The sequence below is a fragment of the Sparus aurata genome, chromosome 15 (genome assembly GCF_900880675.1).
Source record: "Sparus aurata chromosome 15, fSpaAur1.1, whole genome shotgun sequence".
NCBI lineage: Eukaryota > Metazoa > Chordata > Actinopteri > Spariformes > Sparidae > Sparus > Sparus aurata.
The window spans coordinates 22,933,420-22,954,496 of NC_044201.1; the positions used below are offsets into that span (position 1 = coordinate 22,933,420).

The 21,077-nt window shown below is 43.0% G+C and overlaps 1 protein-coding gene across 40 annotated transcripts in view; it reads right to left on the minus strand.

The window, feature by feature from the left end:
* Positions 1-21,077, minus strand: part of LOC115596334 (ankyrin-3-like) — a 141,179-nt gene that overhangs the window by 67,833 nt on the left and 52,269 nt on the right. For 38 of the 40 annotated variants that reach the window (XR_003986882.1, XM_030441285.1, XM_030441320.1 and 35 more), the window contains exons 2-4: positions 3,333-3,434; positions 2,940-3,038; positions 126-224 (exon numbers count right to left, since the gene is read on the minus strand). Coding sequence is in view for 39 of the 40 variants with exons in the window: in XM_030441285.1 (XP_030297145.1) it covers positions 126-224; positions 2,940-3,038; positions 3,333-3,434 (300 nt within the window). In the remaining variant the exon portion in view is untranslated. Of the gene's footprint in view, positions 1-125; positions 225-2,939; positions 3,039-3,332; positions 3,435-10,958; positions 11,174-21,077 lie in introns of those variants that run through there. The other 2 variants (XM_030441296.1, XM_030441306.1) reach the window with 2 other exon arrangements.

The following is a 21,077-nucleotide window of genomic DNA, read 5'->3' on the forward strand; positions in this document are numbered from 1 at the left end:
CTCAATTAGCTGTAGGACCAGCAGGGCCTCATTGTTGTTCTGATGTTGTGCACATATCCCTGTGTATGAGTGTGTGTGTGTGTGTGTGTGTGTGTGTGTGTGTGTGTGTGCTGAGCATATCCCACCTGAGATTGTGCGTTGACATTGGCTCCATTATTGACCAGCTCTTTGACGACTTCCGTTTGGCCAGCCAGTGAGGCTATGTGCAGAGCAGTGTTTCCTTTCTAGATTACATGGAACAACCACAGGAATGTGTGTTAAGCTCTGTCGCACCTGTCCCACTGTATTGCTTGTGTGTTTGTCACTATAGTCTGTATATATCCATGTCAATATCCATGAATAACCCCCTCGCGCCAACCACCCTTTGTACCGCTGGTGTTCCAGCTCTGGCATCCCCCTGCCTGCTCTGCCAACAATGTGTCACTTCCGATGCCGCACGTCCCACACACAAATGATCTCCTGCTGAGCCTCGGCCATAAATAAAACTACAGGAGGCTTTTCATGAGGCCGTACGGGTCCTTGTGAAGGCAGAGTCGACCCCGAGCATGTCTGCTGGCCGCGTGATATCTGGCCTCTGTTATTTGCCACCAGCGCTGTTGCACAATAGTGATCATCCGTCACATGTACAGTATACTGTAGAACGGAAATCAGATCGGCATGCCTGCTGAGACGTGGAGACATGAGCATGTGTGCTTTACTGAGCCTAAAGGTTACTCTATGATCTGAATCACAGGATGGACTTATAACCTACTTTGCAGACACACTTGTTCACAGAGAAACTTTACTGTATTTTCTTTGGTAAATGGTGCTTATGTCAGCCTTTTATAACAAATATATTCATAGAAATGTATATGTAATATACGGTGCAATATACGAGGTACCAATGTGCTTACATGGTTGAGCTTTTGTCGAGGGTGACTTTAATGGGATTTTTGAACAAAATAAGGGCGAGAATATCACAGAGAAGCAGTCTTTTGCACCACTGAACACCCACCATGACAAGACATTGATTTTTATCTATATTTGTAAGCGCCGCTCACTGACAACAAGTTTGCACGGTAATCTTAAGTTTTTCCCCAAACAATATCTGCTCTTGGAATTTAATATCCGCCTAACACTTACTCCACTGACATTATATATCTAAACTAGAATGGCACTCAGTAGACCATCACCAAGGCCCAACAGTCCCCTTTCATTCAATCAATCTGGTCCAATATCCGATATGAGAACATGAGAAAGTCGCAAGATTTTAAAATTATGCTCACTCATAGATACCTTAGATAATGATCCCTTCATTTTATCCTGGGAAATTAAAGACCTATCTTCCATCCAAGTTTAGGGGGAAATCTGTTCAGTAGTTTCTGTGTAATCTTGTTGACAAAACCCACCAAATAACTAAACATAACCTCTTTGACAAACTTGAAAAAACATAATAGTCAAAACATAACAGCCACAGTTCTGTCAGAGATTCAGGTGTTTTAACGCTGGTTGCAGCTGAAGACGAGGAGCAAGCTACAGATGTCTCAGAGACTCACTTCCTCTCATTACTCCTAAAATGACAACACTGACGCAATTCATCAGATTTTGTGCACCTCCCTCTGGAGCCACAACTTTTTCTGTCACACAAGCAGTCGTGCTCTCACTGCACGTACACTAAATTTGATGCATTAAATCAGTGGAGTTCCCCTTTAAGGGAAGGCAAAGAGGGAGATATTGGTTAAATATTGAAAAAGTAGAAGGTCACTTGAAGCACGAGACAACACAACCGGACACAAAGTTCCACAGATCAACACTTAAAACAACTTCACTACTTGCATGTGTTACAAAACCACAGAAAACAGTTAAAAACATTGCCTCTGCACATAATCGGGGCAGCAATGACATTTCCCTCAAATCATTAGTTAATTAAATGTTATTTTCAACAGATAAGGTTGCATAAACACCATTACCGCCTAAAAAAATATGTGTAAATAAACTGAATCCAGTAACTAAAGCCAAAGAAATGACAACAGAGTTAAATCCACATCTCGCTCACTGTCTCAACGCTGAAAGCTTCATACGGGTGGTGCTTGTCACAGACCTGCTAAGGGCCTAATGAACCGAGGACAAGGCCTCTTATTTAATTCTCCCTCAACAAGAGCAGCACGGCATTAGGGGGCGGGTACACAATTAACTCCAGCGCTAAACACCCACACAGTCCAAATGAAACACTGGAGTTACTGAATCTAAGTGTGTTCGATAGCACAGCCTCCCTGATTGTCTCCATTGGCTGCATAAAATCGAGATTTATAGGCATTAGGGGGGCAGGCAGTGGATTCCCAAGACCTCAAACTAATCCCCCAGCATCCTCGGGGTCACAATAGAGAGAGGCTTTAATTGGGGAGTTTTTCTCCTTGATCTGGAATATTTCATTGTGTCCTGTGTTTATGTCAGCACTAGCCGTGTGGCCTGTGGCGGAGGAGGCTGAGACGAGACGACTAAATGGGAGCGAAAGCCTTCTGGGCTCAAATCTGGAAAATGTTTTCAATGGCTCTCAACTCCTGTTAGCATCAGAGATAAGACTCTTCAAAGGAGGAGGTCCTCCCCCTGATGTATCATACTGTTTAATATCACAGTACAGTACATAAAATAAAACCTACTTCATTCTTAATTACACATTTTCCCAATTCAGACATTCCACTGTTATTATACTGAACTCCTTCTGCCTCATTATTTCATTTTGTCTTGCTTAATTCTCTAACTTTTAACCAGCAGCAGCCCCCACAGGGATCATTAAATATTGATTGAATATTAAACCCTAACGAAGGCTGCACGCTTACAGTAGGCACACTGTACTTGCACGCTTTTTTTCTATCGCAGTGTCAGCCATGCTTTGTGCCGGATCCAAATATAGTCCTCCATAACATCAGCTGAGTGGCAGGAGATGGGGTGGGCCTTACCTTTGTGGCCGCATCCACAGCAGCTTCGAGCTTCAGCAGCTCAGCAACAACCTCTACGTGCCCCTCTTTGGAGGCTAGATGGAGAGCGTTCAGACCATTCTGAGAAAGACACATATTTAGCGGAGTTGGTGTACATCATGCTCGAGGATATACTGCGAAATAAATGTTTAATTGTGCCTAATGGATGTGTTCAGATCATAAAAAACATTCCATCTGGGGGATGATCCAGCTTGTTCAGGCAGACGTGAGCCCTTGAGCCCTCAATTTGAAGTTCAGCTGAGGCAGCAGTATGGTGTTAAGCATGTTTATGTGTGCAGAATAAAAAAAACAACTTGATACTTTACTTTAACCCCGAGGACGGACGCAGGGAAAAAAACATCTCAGAAATCGTACCTGATTGCAGATGTTGATCTCAACCCCAGACTTGAGGTAGTCGAGAACCTTTTCGAGGTTCCCTGCCCGGGCGGCTCGCAGGTAGCTGGCATTACTGTCAGACTGGAGAGAGAGAGAGAGAGAAAGAGAGAGTAGGTGAGGAGGCATGTCGAGCCAGAACACATGTGTACCTGCGTCTACTTGGGAATACAGGAGAACAGAAGCACATACAAATGGCAGAATGTTACTGTACCAGGTAGAACTCTGTCATAGTTTCTCAGACAAGAAACATCTCGACAGGGGAAAAAACAAAGCTAGCATCCGCACACACAGTAGGTCCATGTTCTAGTAAAGTCCAAATCAGGACACCGCTAAAATGCAAAGATCTCGATAAGTAAATCCGTGAGAAAGCCAGCAGAGCCACAGAACAACATCCCGACAATCATCGCCATCCTCCGTCATCCATCAGATCCCGCCGGACTGTTATTCCAGCTTTGTTAAATCCAAACGATTCCCCAAAGGTAGGAAGTTCAATGACCGGGTGGTCCTAACAGCTGCTACAGAGAGAGTCCTCCTCCCCTTCCATACAGATCTCCTCTGAATCCACCAGAAAAAAGCAGTTGTGAGTCTATATGTCGCTGCTACAAGAAGCAGAGCATTCTCTTTTCTGCTTGGCTGTCCTTTATTTCACTACAGAAATAGGGCTTTGCACACCAAAATAAAATGATGAGGCAAGCATGTTTTTGCCCCTATAACAAATGTGATGTGCATGTGTTTGCGCGCGCGTGGGAGAGGAGGAGAAAGGGAGGGATGGAGGGAGGGAGGGAGGGAGGGAAGGAGGGGGGAGAGTTCGAAAGAAGGATGAGAGTGGACAAAGAAAAAGAGCAGGAGACGGAGGAGAGGGAGGTTGTGTTTCTTCTCTGTGCTCATGTTAGCTCCCAGGGACATCGGGTTTGACATAAAATGACACATAGCAAACTCTGCACATTTTGCGTCCCCCTTTTTCTGCGCAGCAGCCTGGCAACGAGCATTTTGTAAAACTCAGCAGCGGAGCCGCTGAGAGCCGGAGCGAGAGAGAGGAGCTGTGATATGCCGCGTCGTAATAGAGGCTCAAAAACCAAATTCCCCTGAATTATCAAAAGCCCAGACCTGCTAAATTTAGCCCCAGCGTCCAGAGACACTTAGGATAAACTCAGCGGGGCCAAATGGTACGAGCGGTTATCCAACATTGTGCTCTCACCCCCCCCCCGTTGTGAGTTTCCAGAAATAACTCTGACGAACACAGAGGGATGTGACCCAAAGCCAAAATGTGTGCGAACAAGGCATACAGCATCAGATTGTTCCACTGATACAAAACTGCGAGAGGAAAATATTTGTGTCTGCGTGCGCTCGTGTGTACACAAACAAAAATAATGGCAGATGAAGAAGTGTTGACTAGAAACTGAGTCATTTCCTGATTACCAGCTCACAGCTCTCTGTAACCAATCAGACAAGAAACATCTTCCCTTTTTTCCATAACCCCAGAGAGCCCCCTGAGAACTGCTTGATAGCACTGAACCACTAATGATACTTCTGTTCTTGTGGCCTTGAGAAAAAGTCAGCGTACAACAGACTGGGTCACTGGCACGGAGCCTGAACCAGCACAGATATGAGCAGTGGGTCAAGAGCAATTACAACAAACAGACAACCGTTAACATGAAGAGATGCACATGCAGAAGTGACATTATAAAAGTGTGGAAAGTTGAAAAAGGCATCAAAAAAGATTATTCATTAGGACTGGGCAGCTGCAAAGGAATTGTTGATATTCTTTATGTAAACCTTCTCAGTGTCAGAACATCTTTGCTTTGGTGCTAAATTCTAATAAGATGTCAACCAGAGGGAAACATTTTTCATTTCCACAGCGATAAACAGCAAACTAACGACACCAGCCAAAAGCAGTCACAACGTAAAAACACAGGAGTAAATCACAATAGCTGATTTAAGGAACAAGGGCTAATACACCACGCTTCTACTCGTTCAGTCATGGACACCAAGACTCAGTGTCCTTCACGACGACCTGTAAGAGACACTTTGGCCTCGGTCCAGAGTAAACCCAGCCAGCAGCTCTCTGTCATCGCAGTGTCACACCTCAACTCTGACACTGAAGTCAACTCCCTGCTCTTCTGCTATGATACATCTTCCTTATGGCGACGAGTCGTACGACGTTAGCATGATTTACAGTGACTATTTACAGCTGGAATGAAAACAGTGTCTTTGTGATGAGAAACCGAAAGAAACTTTCTTACACCTCTCTTAGTTTTTCTTCTTCTTCTTCTTCTCTGTCTTGCCTTTCCTCTCCATCTTCTTCCTCTGGTGTTTTTACCAATACAGTTTGCCAGGATAGTTGCAAAATGTGTCTTTCTGTTCCTGTTTCTATTTGTTTTTAAAAATGCTTCTTATAATAAAGCTCTACTTAAACAAATCCAGTCATATATTATTTTCCCTGTCGTTGATTTTCAATGTACTTGTATATGATTTGTTTGAACTCTAAGAGAGATGCTGGATATCTTTTGTCTATGCACATTTTTTATTTTCATATTTACCTATCACTACATATTTTCATTCATTTCTTCAGTATTCTTTTTATTCTTCTCTGTAGTGGATCACTGTAGTCAATATCAGTCAATGGAGTCATTGCTACGTTGCCTGTGTTCCCTAATTCTACATACAGGAGTCTATGTGCTCTCACAGAGTCCTATGTTCAGTCCCAGGGAGCGTCAATGTGTGTTAGCTAGTGTTATAAAAATATAATACTGAAGATTTGAAATGCTTTTTAATACTCATTGTCTGTTGTATCGATGCTCCAGTCACCAGCTACACGTTCTCACTTTCTCTCTGCCAGTGAGCTGACACACTCACATTATTTTGAAATGCCTAATCTCGAGAGAACAAAATGAATAATTCAAAAAGGAGGATGTTTATATTTTCACTGCGCTCATTCTTTTGTACTCTGCTACGAGCCAAGAAAATCTGGCTTCCCTGGTACAGACTTGTTATGTTTATCTCAAAATTTCCTGCTCTCGATGTTTCAATGTCAAGGTATCGAATACTGATATTTGTCAAGGCTGCGTTCAACAGCAGTACGAACAGAATACTGAACTGGAGAACATTTGGGCACTGAGAAGATAAATACGCTCCAGAATGAAAAAAATAAAACTTTTCTGCAACACTTCAACTTCAACCTCGAGGCTGGATCTCAATAATTAACTCGTAATATCGCCATCGGTGCATCCTTCGTCATCAATGATTCAAGTCAGTCACTCCACATAATGTCTGTGCGGCGTGAGTGTGTGTTGCGTCTGTGTGCACGTCTGCCTGCTGGTACGCATGTCAACAGTTGTTTCTTACATAACCGACATGTGTTCTTTGTGCCTGCCATGCTGTGTGCAGCATGACTGTGTGAGCCGCGACTCTCAGGCTTTGTTGAGTTTCGCCAAAATGCTTGACTGATCTAAAACTCCGATCAAATATGAAATCACGTGCAAAACTGTAGTCCTCTTGTTCTTTCAATTACTAAATACAGATATCTAGCAGGAGAACACTGGTTGGTTTGTACAGGCAGATGTGGAAGTACATAAAACAGCAGTGAAATATTTACACGCTCATTCATGCTCTCGCTCTGGAAATAGATACAGTACATCACTAAAAGCACGAAAGTCTCCATGAAAGCGTTTTTAAAAGTTTGCATGTTTTTTTCAAAAATCATTTTGCAGTAATCTTTTAAAATATCACAGAGCGCTCACTGCGTCTCCTTGCGCATCTGCCCGAGCTTAAGTGCCAACAGATTAAGTCGTTTTCATCCTTAAGTCACCATTCATCACTCTCTCGTCAGTTTATCCCCTAATGCCCTCAGTGAAAACCAGTCACCAACATGTCCAACCTTCCCATCCACATCCCATCCATGTCCAGCGTGAGGAGATCCTGAAGACTTTGTGAATGAAGCATTACACAGGACGGGGCGAGAGATTAGTAAGAGAAATATCATTAAGCCTCTGCAGATCAGAGGTTCAAAGAAAATGGGGCCATTAAAGACGAGGTAAAGCCTGAAGGAAAGCATTAATCTAATGTTAGATTGAAGGGAGAGAAGAGGAGAGGAGAGGAGAGGAGAGAGAGAGCGAGAGAGGCAAACAGAGAGAAAGAGAAATCTGACACACGAGTGATAACCGGAAAAGCTGAGAATTACTTCATTCCCAATTACAGACTCACAGAGTTAAGAAAAAGTGCAGCTAATTTCCGGGTAAGTCGCTATAAAAATGACAATTAACCATCTCAGTTCTAATTAAAAATGTCCCCTGGTCATAGCTGGTCTTTAAAAGGGAGAGAAAGAACTGAAATACTACACAACATGGCAGGCTGAGTATAAATACAGTTAAAGGGCAGTTAAATGTTTTTTTTTATCATTGTTAAGAGCCTGACTTTTCGATTGAAACTCTTTGCAAATGAACAACCCATTAAAGCTCACTCTCCCTAACAAACATCAATATTTGAACATTTAAAGTATCCCAGGGTGCCAGGCTTGCGACTCTCTTGGTTGGACATGCGCCCAAGTAAACGTTTTCATTGACTGCTCTTACGTTCCTCCAAGAGAAACTGTGAAAAAGAAAAGTCCTCTTTATTTTGAATTGGGCTATTGATTATTTTTCTGGCATCAACAATGCTACGGTCCACTTGTCCGCATGCCTGAAAGATCCAGCCCTTAGTCCAGCCTGAGACCATTGGTAGAGGAGCCTGTTCCACCTGTGTAAGAGTACAGTTGTTTCCTCTAATACTGTTTTGCAATGGTGGGAGGAGGGAGGAGATAAAAAGGGAGACGGTGCATGGAGAGGCCATGAGAACCACTAATAAGGAATTTCTGGTATTTTGTTTTTGGGCTTGGGTCAGATCTTTCCGATGTTTCACAATTCTAAACTACATGCTTATTTTAAGCATGTTGTGAATGGATAGCAGGGTTGGAACGGTATGAGATTTGTACGTCAGGATAACCGTCTCAGATCGACCGCTTTAAAATATCATGTTCTGAAAAAACATGAAACTTGATATAAAGTTGAAATACATATGTTTTCCGATTATCACTGAGACAATAGAATTCAATACCGTGAACAAACATATGTACAAGGTATGATGAGATACATTTTCATACCACAGTATACTGTACCTAAAGACAGATTTATCCTCAGTGTGAAATTGGGACGCAGCGTCTGTCACAATCTCAAACAGAGGCTCGGCAGTCTGAGTGGAGATTCATTCGAGTTTTTTTGGAGCTCCAGATCATTTGTTTTCATTTCTGCTGAATCTGTACTTGGCACGTCTTCTCTCCATGACATCAACACTGCGATAGTCTAGATGGATAGAGGATATTTAGATGCATAAAGACTGATATCCCCGGGGCGACCAGACGGCGATGATGTCAGTTTGGCACACTGCGCCGAGCATGTAACCAAACAGACACTCGTGTAGCATTTTGCACTGCCTCCATGTAGATGTAGAGATGTATGAATGCATAAATGTCCACACACTACTCTTAAAATACGCGCAGGCAAAAACATGCCTGTAGAAAAAAAAAAAAATGTAACGCAGACACACATGTTGATGTCATAGCTCTCGGCTCCGGGTGAACCAAGCGAGCTTAGAAGAGGAGAGCCAGGCCGGCAGTGTCTGTATTGTTTTACTTTATCCCCTTCCCTCCTGACAGCACAAAACACACAGAGTTCCACCAGCACAAAGCCAGGGGCATCCAGCTGCCGCCACAACACCCACAAGTGCCAAAGAACCTCACCCCACCAGCCACCCCGTCTATTTGTCTCAAACTTCCCCAAACCCCCACCCTGCTTAGTCCAGTCCAATTTCTGTCTTTCTCTCAGGGATAAATATAGTAAATCAATGCCCCTATTTCAATGTCGACACGCCAGAAAATCATTAATAAGGCTCTAAAAGGTGTGTATGCTCATCGTGATATTGGCAATGCATGAATGGTAATCTATGACAGGAGTCTGCACGTTTCAGAGCCTCAGATCAAGATTTTACAAGATGTTCTATTTGCAGTGGAGCAACATCTGCTTCACAGCTCTCGTGACTGTAAATATCAGACGCTTAAATCTTAATAATCAGCATCATTCTGTAATATCCCTCTATTGTAGAAGTGCTGCTGAGGGAAAGCACCACATGTTTCAAGAGAGAGCTCTGTAGAGAAGAGACGAGAGGTTCAGTGTCTCGTGCCTCCTAATGGCCTCTTGGAGAAGTGATATTGAGGAACGGAATGAATGAGTAAATGATTGAATCAATGCACTTATGTAGCGCTCAGCAAAGGCCGCCCCTTTAACTGAGCGAAGCCACATCCAATATCAAACTATGTAGTCCTGTATCAGTCTACATTTTAAACCACCCATAAAAATACAAACCAAACCATGATTTAATCTCACCAGACCTAAGACCAGCACTGACTATCAATAACTCTGAGACACCAGCCACCAAGATACGCCTGAGACATCAAGTCGAAAACCCCCTATCTCACAAAGTTAAAGTAAGTGAGGAAAAAGATCTTGTATCTGTCTCTTTTCCCGGATCCACACTGAAACGTTTGAGGTTCTATTCTGGGTGGAGACCCATCCTCCATCCAAGTTTCATGGAAAACTGTTCAGTGGTTTTTATGTAACCCTGTTGACAAACTAACCAACCAACAAAAGAAATAAGACAAACAAATGGACACGGGTGAACACATTAATGAATAATTAATGGAGTGTTTTGTGACTGGAATTATTCAACTGAATACATGTTTCTCACAGCATTAGAAACAAACTCTAAACACTACATCGATTTTTGTAAGCTAATATGGCAAACCTGTTATTCACTCAACCAGCAGTTAGAGAGAAACATTATAATTCATTTGGTATCATGTTTTCTGTATGAATGTAATACCAGTCTCCTTTCTTGTCTCTACAGACTCTGACTGAAAATATCTGACTCTTTGGCTGCTAAATGTTTCATTATGATCATCAGTGAGTTTCTTTGTACAGCAGGTTGTTTTTTAAATGGAATATTAGAATATTGATTAAAGCTGCTTGAACAATTCCTTAAAACGCTATAAACTACATGCTTTTCTTCCGTCTTAATGGAACTCTTCAACATTTTAGGAGATAACAGCTATTTACCGTGTTGACTGATACCATTCACATGTCTGTACGCTACATAAGCTTAGCATAACAACTGAAAACAGGGGAAAGCGGTCAGTTCTTGCTACATAAAATTCCCAAACTATTCCTTTAAAAGAAAAAGCATCCAGCTCGCTGAATAATTTACACACACTTCTACTGTATATAGACAACATGGACATGCAAGTGCATTTAACTTTCTGATGTGTGCTGGAAAACTCCTGCACCAACACGCACTTAACATCGGATGGCAGCAGGTCAGTTTTTCCACACAGTGACAGGTTGTTATGGTGGTCTGCTGCACCACCGGAATCACAACATCAACCTCTGAGCCACTCAGTAACCCCTCTGACATTATCTCTAAGGAAATATCAAATCACAACCACTCTACATTTCAAAATAAAATACAAAAAATACAAATAGGAATGAGCGAATAAATCCAAATGTTAGCACTACTCACTTGTGTGAGGAAGACAGCTCCCTCTTCCACAGCCATGTTCACTTACTTCCCCTTTTTCTTTCCTTCCTCTGAGTGAAGAGCAGTGAAACCTGAGCTCAGAGTGGCCAGCGAGCCAAACAGCCAACCAGTCCCTCTACTCACTAAGTCAGTCAGTTAGCTCTGTCCTTATCTTAACCTCACAAGCATCCATCCCACTCGGAGGAAAAGGGCAAGGTGCCATCGGCTCAGGTGACAGAGAGAAGGAAAAAAAAAAAAAAAAAAATCAAAGCACACCAACAAATCCAAGCAGTGGAGGGAGCGGATACAGCAGTTCCTTCCGCTGTCTGGTCGATGCCCTGCACATCGCATGGAGAGACGATGGGAGGTAAGAAGAGAAGAAGAGAGTAAGGGGGGGGGAGAAGAATAGAGGGGGTATCTGACTCTCCAGTGATGAGTAAACAAAGCGCTGTGCATCTCCCGGTCTTTCACGCTGCAGAAAGGACACACGATAAATCCCCTCTGCTGCCTCGCGCCCTCCCTGTCCCCTCTCGATCCCTGTATTTTTTTTTTTAAATGTGTCAACAAGGGTAAATCCCTGCCGGCTCGCAGAAGCTGGCCCCTGCCCCAGAAAGCACCTTCGATCGGGGAGGGTGCAGGAAAGAGCACCCTGACTTACCATAATAGCTGAGGCTTCTCCCTCTCCCCTCTCTGCCCCCTTCTTTTTCTTCCTCACCTTCATTTACTCTGAGTGGGGGGGAGGGGGGTGTGTCGGAGGTGGTGGTGGTGGTGGTGGTGGTGTGGGGGGGTGACAATGTGATCTTGATATCCAAGGTTGGGGAGGCAAGCAGGAAGAGGGGCCAAACTGAAAATAGCAGCTGAAACAAATACTTTAGCTAAAATGACCCGACTGGGATATGTCAACCCCCTCCTCCCCTTCTCTCTTGTTATCCCACCCACTCTCCCTCTTTCCCTCCCACTCATACTCTCTGGATCACTCTCCCTGCCTCCCTCGGTCTCTGCCAGCACGCTGCTCTTTATTGTCATCCTGCTTATCAGCCTTTTTTTTTTCTCCCCCTAACAAACCAGCGTGTGTGTGTGTGTGTGTGTGTGTGTGTGTGTGTGTGTGTTTGTGTGTGTGTGTGTGTTATGAGTTGTCTAGGCTGGGCTTGCTCTACCTGGTTTGCATGAAATCGACCACGGGGAAGCACGCCGTAGTAAATCTACGTGTGTCTAATAAATTGGGGGAGTTTTACGAGTCCAACGAGAGCAAAGAGGAACAACAATAACACCAGACGCTATTTTGGGGCAATGGGGGACAAGTGGGGGGCCCCCCCAACAGTCAATGGGGACACTTTAACAGAGGATTAGGGGCTTTTCCCTTGGTATTAGGGACACCCTCTGTCCTCCTACCTCTCACCCCACAGCAGACACGCCCCACTGCAGTCAGCTGAGGGGGAGCCGCGGATGAGAAGCTCACCCCCACCGATTTCTACTCACAAAATCCTGCTTATAGCTGAGCGCCAGCCAAGTATGCTCGCTGCTCTCCCGGAAAAATGCCTGGTTCTGATCACTATCTGCATGAGCACGAGGGAAAAAAACCAGTTGAGGTTAACATGCGGCACAACTACCGTATCCATGTTATATGTTTGATCTTGGGTTATTACACCTGTGAGTGGGAAGCGATCTGATAATCTTATCTTGACGACCACCAACAGCCGCCTACCGTTTGTAAACTGTTTTATCTTTAGGAAAGCAAAGCTATTTTTCCATAATAGATCTACCTCTATCTCGAGACTGTATGATAACTATTGGACGGAGCCACCGTGAAGTCACCCATTAGTTTGTGGACTCGTTTCTGAAAATACAAGTTTGCATTATTGGTCCAATCTTGTTTTTTCGGAGCAAGAAGTGACCGTATTAGGACAAGAGAGTGGAACTGGGGAGGATGTTCTCAAGAAGGACGCAGTGTGGTAATAGTCCACCACCGTGACCTCTACACACTTACTGCTAAACAAAACTGTTCAATAAAAGCATAATGATAGGGATGCTAAATAAACTCTTTTGCTTACAGTGGAAAGGCCACGCTCAACAGACGTGTACACTGTGGTCATTAACCTCCAGGATATGGAAAATCCCAGTGACGGAACAATGTGTGATGAGTCTTTCCTTCTGCCTGTGGTATTTTAATAACGAGCGATGGTTCAGTTTATCAGCATCACACCAGGCAGTGTTATTTATAGAGCTGCCTGTAGGATCACACATACATACATACGCATTCATACAGACTGGACAGAACAGACATCCATCCACCGGACACTGCATTCACATTCTGTCACCATTACGGAGGAATGGCACCACAGCATCATGGGTATTTTCCAGCGCTATCAACTTTCAGACGAGAGACGAAGAGAGGTAGAGAGCGAGAGTCAGAGAAACTGAGTGCGGCGTACGTGAGAGCTGACAGAGGGAGTGACAGATGCTCTGGACCAGAAGAGGCGAGTTGAAACATGTGATTGGTTGCAGCACAAGGCCCCCTTCACGATAACACTTACCAGAGCTAACAGTTACCATGGTTACTGGGAGAGGTTACAACAAAGGAGGAACGGAGTCGAGCCCACTTCAGGAAAATTATCTCCACTGACACAGTTTCACGCACATGCAGTACCGCAATCATTCCTCACAACACACTTTATGGCAAGAGGCATTAACTAGAAAATAACATTTTCAGATAGCTGATTGGAAATCTTTCTTGTTGTGGGATTTATGAGATATTTAACATTGTGTTTATGTATTTTTATATTTGCACAACAGTATTTCAGCATTTCTAGCAAGAGGTTATCACAGTAAGACAGAGAGGTGGTTGATATTGATGAACTATTTAATTGAATTTGTGTATAATCATGCAGTAGATGCAGTAGATGTTTCTCTATCTGCCATGTACATCTTTCATTTCTCTCACAGGTGAGCAAATTGCCTTTTCCACCTGCTTTTATCTTATATTTTTACTGTTTCATAGTTATGAAAAATCTGATCTGAAACCAGACAAACTCAAAAAACAGATAGAGAGAAAGCATGTCACCATACAGTTCTGATGATGTAAGACACTTCACCAAATTCAGCTGAGAAACAGATGAAATTACCAAATAGAAATACTCATTGTAGACAGTCATTATGATAAGTGCTTTAGGAGGCACTTTCAATATAATTTGTGACAACAATTAATGGTTGATATTTTTGAGCTACAGCACTCAAATAAGCCTGGAAAATCACATTACTGCAAATAAACAACATTTAAGATAATTCTTGATATTACAATTACTATATTTAAGACCATAGGATTAGAGTATATCGATGTATTGCCCAACAAGAGCTTCTTTGATCAATGTGCACTGTGTGATACCACAGAATACTAATCATAATATTTCTTAGAAGCCCTTCTTTGCTCCGGGCTTGTATAAATCTTGTGACATCCAGTCCTAACAAAACAGATATGCTGACATATTCAAAGGGAAAAAAAATGGCTCTGGGCTAATCCATTTGTGTCCCTGCTGGCTTTTTCTTTCCTGGTTTCACAGACTATACGAGGCGAGCTCAACCATCTCGGAGGAGCAGTAAAATATCCCACCAGCCTCGTTCAGGGGAGTCTGCTCAATGTTTGTGGAGAACATACAGCGCACATCCAGCAGACGGATATTTACTGCTCCTTCTGCAGGGAGCACGCTCAAGGGCACAGCTCCCCTTTGTCACCCGGGACATGAAAACGCCAGGGAGGAGGGAGGTGGGAGGGAGGGAGGGAGGGATAGGAAGTGAGCGAGGGAAAAGGGTAGAAAAGAGGAGGAGAGGAGGAGAGGAGGGAGGGAACTTGGAGAAGAAAACAGGTGAACCACTGAACTGTAGCTGCGAATAAATGAATAAACCTCAGACATCAACATAAACCACCAGTTTGGCTGACCTGTGTTTGACGGAATCAATATTATTACTTTATTAGAAAGGTAATATATGCTAATGCAAACAAAATCACAACCTTATTAGTATATTTAATCCACAACTGATGCATACTAGGGCTACAACTAACAACCATTTCATCATCAATCAATCTGCCAATCATTTTCATGACTAATCAATTGATTTTGGAGTCTATAAAATGTGAAAGAAATGTAAAATATGTTCATCATAATTTCCTAGAGCCCAAACTGACATCTTGAAATGTCTTCCTTTGTCAAACCAACAGTCTAAAACCCAAAGATTTTATTTATTTACCTTCATGAATGACAAAGAAAAGCAGCAAACCCTTACATTTAAGATGGTTGAACCAGCAAATACTGGACATTTTTGCTTGAAAAATTACACTGTTATTTAAATCTCATTATATTTGATGATTCATTTTCATTAACTGATCGATTAACAGTTGCAGCTCTACTGAACACATGAGGTCTCCTGTCTCTCTACTGTGGAGGACCGGTGGCAATAAGGCCGACACTGATGCGCAGAGAACCTAAATGTCGCACTGGATTTCATCCAACTGACTCGTCAGCTGTAAAGGTGAAATCTACACACTAGTGCTCCGTTCTGGATCAATAGCTGCCCCGCCAAAAAGTCACCCTATGACAGGCTCTAGGAGAGCAAAGGTGAGACGAGGAGGAGGAGGAGAAGTAAAGGAAAAATGGAGGGGTCGGTAGTGTTCAGAGGAGAAAAAGGAAGGAGGGTGGCAGAAGAAAGTGAGAGTATAACAACAGGAAGGTTAAACGTATGAGAGACAAGGAGAGTGAGACAGAAACAGAACATAAGTGGAGGACATATAGATGTAACAGAGGGACAGACTGAGCTAGAAAAAAAGAAGGGCAGGACAGTGACAGGAGACCACAGGAAACCAAACAACATAACAGAGTTTGGCTAAATCTGGCACAAAGTCAGAGACATCAAACTCCTCCTCCTCCTCCTCCTCCTCCTCCTCCTCCTCCTCCTCCTCCTCCTCCTCCTCTCCCCTCTGCTCTTCCTCCTCCAGCCTCAGTGTGACCTGCAGCACACTCTGTTCAACAGTCAAACACTGGACTCTGGTGGACACTCTCCTGCATGACAACTATGTAAGACAACCTTAGTGTCACAGAAAGGTGTTTTTTGTGTCGTTGCGCTCTGAGCTTCACATCAGGGGATAGCCTTATGACTCATCACTGTGTCAACAGTCTCTGTTCATCAGTCGAGACCTGCACTTGGTTGTTTGTATTCATAAAGCACTTGTAGGGTAATACATTCCAAACAGAGCTTGTTAAAAGGCTTTTAAATATTTTTTTTCAAATTGAATCGGCTGCAAACTTGAACCACCCAAATTCTTTAGCCGATCTTAACATTTGAAGAAAATGAAGCTTTAAAAGTGAGAAGACTTAATGTATTTTAAAAAACGGCTTTGCTGTTGGCAGGAAAACCAAAACAATGAGCTGAAAGACACTAAAGTGCTCAGAAGAGCTGAGGAGAAAAATGGAGAGTTGGGGAGATAAAACACTGGGTTCAACACTACAAGCGACCCCTTTCACATTACATATGGTCTTTTGAACCGTCACAATATCGATTACAGTTGCTTAATATCTTAATGAACGATTTGTGAATCTCTGTCCTTCGTTGCAGCGATTAAATCAGTGGAACACAGATTCGATCCAAATCACAAAGTCTAGGAGCTAGTTTTTACCAAATAGACCTCCAAGGTACAATTAGCCTTTGTATCACTTCAGTGATCAATATTAATTCTCATGGCTGAGAAGTGAATCCATCTCAATGCAATGACTAAAGAGCAGTCCATAAACCATCTTAAAACACCTTCTGTGTCAAAAAGCCAGTTCCCTTTTCTTATGAGTGAGCTCCCACTCTTTGTGGTACAGTAATGGGACATAAAAATGCAAATGACTAACCAGTAGATGGACTGAAATGACTATTCCCAATAATAAGAGTCAATCTTGTGTGAACAGCAGGTAGCACATGAGAGCGGTGGGAGCTGAAATTGAGATGAGTTTTTCGCTGCAAGTGTGTGTGCGCGGCTGTACGGAGGAGAGAAAGAAGTACATCATGTGACACATATATTTATGAATTTCAATGAGCGTGTGGGAAAAAATGTGTCAACGAAGGAGGTCAGGAATAAGGCAAAAGCCTACAGAACAAAAGCACGGTCCCCTATATCCTTCTCGCCCCTGACACAAACTCAGATCAAGTTGGCTTGTAGTGCCGCGAATATGAACTCAAAGAAGAAGATTGTTTGAGCAGATTACAGCCAAATGCTCCTCCGGTTGGGCGGCACACGCGGATTGATGTAATGCATCTGTAATGTAGACGCGGTCGCAAACGACGGCTACGGACACATTAACTCACTTTACACCCGGATACATGCACAAGAACATCAATCAATTCTTTCTTGTCAATTTTGTCTCTCTTCTGTTTCTCAGCGTGTCAAATAAACTTGAGCAGGCTGAACTGATACGACATAATTAATCTAATCACGAGATTGAGTATGCCAGTTTAAGCTTCGGAGTATCAGTTACCACCGATCCAATGAAGGAAGGGAGATCCAGCTCGCTCCAAGGAAGTAATCTGTTTCCTCCACTACGTCCTCGTGACTGTGCTGTTAGTATTGCAGTAGACAAGAAAAATGGCTCTTGAAGTCTCTTTCAAAACAGTATGTAAAGGTGCATGATTTAACCACTCCATCAGCTGCTGACATCTATAACTGATGATCATGACTCCATTCCTCCCCTCAACTTGTCCAGATTAATTTCTGGTGGAAAAGAAATGGTTGCAACCGAGGGGCAGATCAAGCTTTGAGAAAACCTTTTCCCTTTTCTCTCCATCGTCTTCCTCCACCTCTCTCGCCATCAAATCCTTACAAATATCCATTTCCATGTGTTAGATATTGACTGTGTAAAATATGTACAGAGCTTCCAGGTCTGAGAAGTCAAGTTGAAGTGCTTTAAACCTGCATTATTTCAAATAGCCAGCAGGGGGAGACTTCACTGGTTTCAAAAATATATCATATTCTATCTAAGCTTATAAAAAAAATGAGCCTACTTCTCACTTGATTTATTGCCTCTGTAAACATTTTCCTAATGAGTTTATGATCTCTATCATCTGTTTAAAGCCCTCTTCAATCTGACATGATGTTCATTTGGTAAATGATGGTCCCATTTTTAGATGTTAAAGCAGGGAATGCTTCCTTGCGATTGACTAGTCGCTACTATTGTGTTTCCTTGGACTCTCAGTCAGATCCCACCAGGATATCATCCCCAGCTCCACCATCTCGTCCAAATATCATCACTTCTCGTCCAAAAAATCAAGATGGCGATGGCCGTAAATGAACGCCAAACTAGAGGCTTCAAACCAGTGAGCAACAAAGCAGCCGAGACATCACAGTCGGTGTACAGACAGGGAAAGACTGTGTTAAGCTGTATACATCTAAACTACCTGATGACACCTTAGTATCCGTGCAAGCAACACACACCAACATGTTACTTAACTTATTCTGGCCTTCTACATGTCCCTGTCTGTTCCACTGGATTAGCAGCACAGCTGGGCGACAGTAAGTGAGAGACTAGATGTCCGTCTGCCGCCTGACTTCAACAGGACACGGTTAAATTGGACTCTAGATGACTTTCAGAGTTGTATAATTGAGCTTGAAGGTGCCTCCAATGATGTTTTACCAGTCTTTCTGTCCTTCTACCTTTCCAGTGTCCTATTTGTTGGCAATTTCTGCCAACAGACCACAGGCCGACCTCGGTGTCCCCGTCCGTGTCTGTGTTTGCGTACCAGTCATTTAAGTCAGCAAAATACATTTTTGTGTGTATAGATCGACCACAGATACTCAGCAATGCATCTCCAGGAGTTCTGAGTGTTTGCGACTGTGTATAATATTTATGTGTGTGCTGATAATTATCTCTCTGCTCAGACTCCTGCCGCAGACAGAGAGGCTCTCCTCCAGACATTATAGAGAGGAAAAAGCCAAGTCTAAAAGCTTCTTGTGCTCATTATCACTTTGCACAAAACCGCCACGGACGGGAAACACATTTAGCTCAGAGCTCTTATCCAGCAAATCACCTCCTGTATCTAGGGTGTGACCATGCATTCATTTGAGAGGAAAACTTGCAGAACTTTGACTGGAACAAACGTTATTCTGTTTTTTGTTGGCTTCACTACTGAAATATTATCAAAATTGCAATCTTAGCGCAATCTCCAAATAACATGGATGGTAAAGATAAAGTTTGGCACAACAGCATTATGAGGAAGTATCGCAGAGAATCTTATTCTCCAGATGCGAGAGAACATGTTTGATTGATACAGAGCCCAACAAATGTCACATTATCATGATTTTAATCGCTTTTTTCACTGAAAATAAAGATGATGATGCAAAAATAATCATTACCACTATCATATCGTTGAATTATAGGCCAGATATTGGGGAATCTATATTATCTGCTAGTTATCTGTAATGTTGAAATGTTGATAAATAGAGCAAAAAACTGCTTCCGTTGCCTAAACAAGCACAGCATTTACAAACGCCAATACAGTAGGTGGCTGCAAGCACCTTCAACGTTGATTTGAGATCCACCAATGAACACAGTAGAAGTAGAAGAGGAGGACAACGAGGAAGAAGAAGAAGAAGAAGAAGAAGATTGTTTTTACCCTTGTGTGCATAAACTACAGCTTAGAAACTTCTTTTGAAAATACAAAAATGTACATTTATTAGTTATCCTATCAGTAACAACCATCAGACAGATATCAAAACTGTAATATCTGTCAAAACAATCATTTTTTAAAATAAATCCTGCGGCTGTACATTCAACTCAAACTTTCAAAAACAAAGACAACCAGTGATTCAAACTCAAGGAGAAAGTGTTTAATAGTGTCACGCTTTTTCATGAAACCTTCAAACTGAGAGAACCGGAAAAAGCAGTTTGCAGACATCCCCCTGATAAATTATTAAAGTAGAGACACGCAGGTTGAAAGACGGCATATAAACACACAGGGAGCTCTGTGCCAGTCATAAACTGTGTTGTAATCTTCCAACTCAAGATCTCCCAAAGCAAAGAGCCAAAGAAATAAAACAAGACATCCGTTGTCAAATATAATCTGTCAGCGGAGCAAAACAAAACCTGCTGTAAATGTCACTTCTGTGGCTTCCACCGTACCACTTTAAAAGCTCATAAAGCTATCTATAAAACACAGGAAGGTCTGTTGTTTTGGCGTGTCGAGCGGGGCTGAATGAAGTGCAGAGCGCTCTAACTGTTTTCGCCTGATCTTTGGCAGCCAGAGAGCACCAGACGAGAGCAGACCACGAGCCATCTGTCCCCCCTGGACCCCCCCCAGTCTGCACACAGCACGCGTGCAAACACACACACATGCGGGCAGACGCAAAACTTGCACACAAGGATCTAAACTAAACATACACATGCACACGGATGGCTCAGTAAACATGTTAAAATTAGGGGACAATACTCTAATCCTCCGTGATCACCCTCTGACTCCAGGCCAAGCGGAACCAAATGCTCCACCCAGACGTGGAGGATGTCTGAGAGAGGAGGAAGAAAGTGGCAGTATGGGAGTGAAAGGGGATTTCCATTTATCCGATGTCCAACACGCTCACCAATACAACTGCCGATCTTTCATTTACACTTCTAAAAGAACGTGTACCCTCCTCCACAAATACAGAGGTTATTACACGTTATGGCCTACTATACTTGAGTAATGGTCCTTCAGATCCTGCTTGCGTTTCTGCTTGGCAAACAGACGGCGATTAGATGCCGAAACAGCCAGCTGCCCCTCCGGCAACACAAAGTAATAGGCTGTTGAAAGGGGAGGCCTAAATCCATAATAGCGGCGCTCCCCAAACGTTAGCAACAAGACAGGCGCCGTGGGTGTGTAGAGTGAAGAAATTCACCTGCGATCTGCTGCGAGGAAATGGTTCAATTCCCCACCAAAGAAAACCCAGAACACCTGCAGGACTTCTTCAGCAGCAAAACAACATTTTTAAATCAGATCTTTTAAATCTGAAATTCAATTTTGGAGAGGAACAAAAGCTCATCCACGCAAGGCTCCTTATTGCAATAATGATCTTGTGACTGAACGACAACATCAATCCCTGAGAGTTACGAGAGTTCAAAGGGT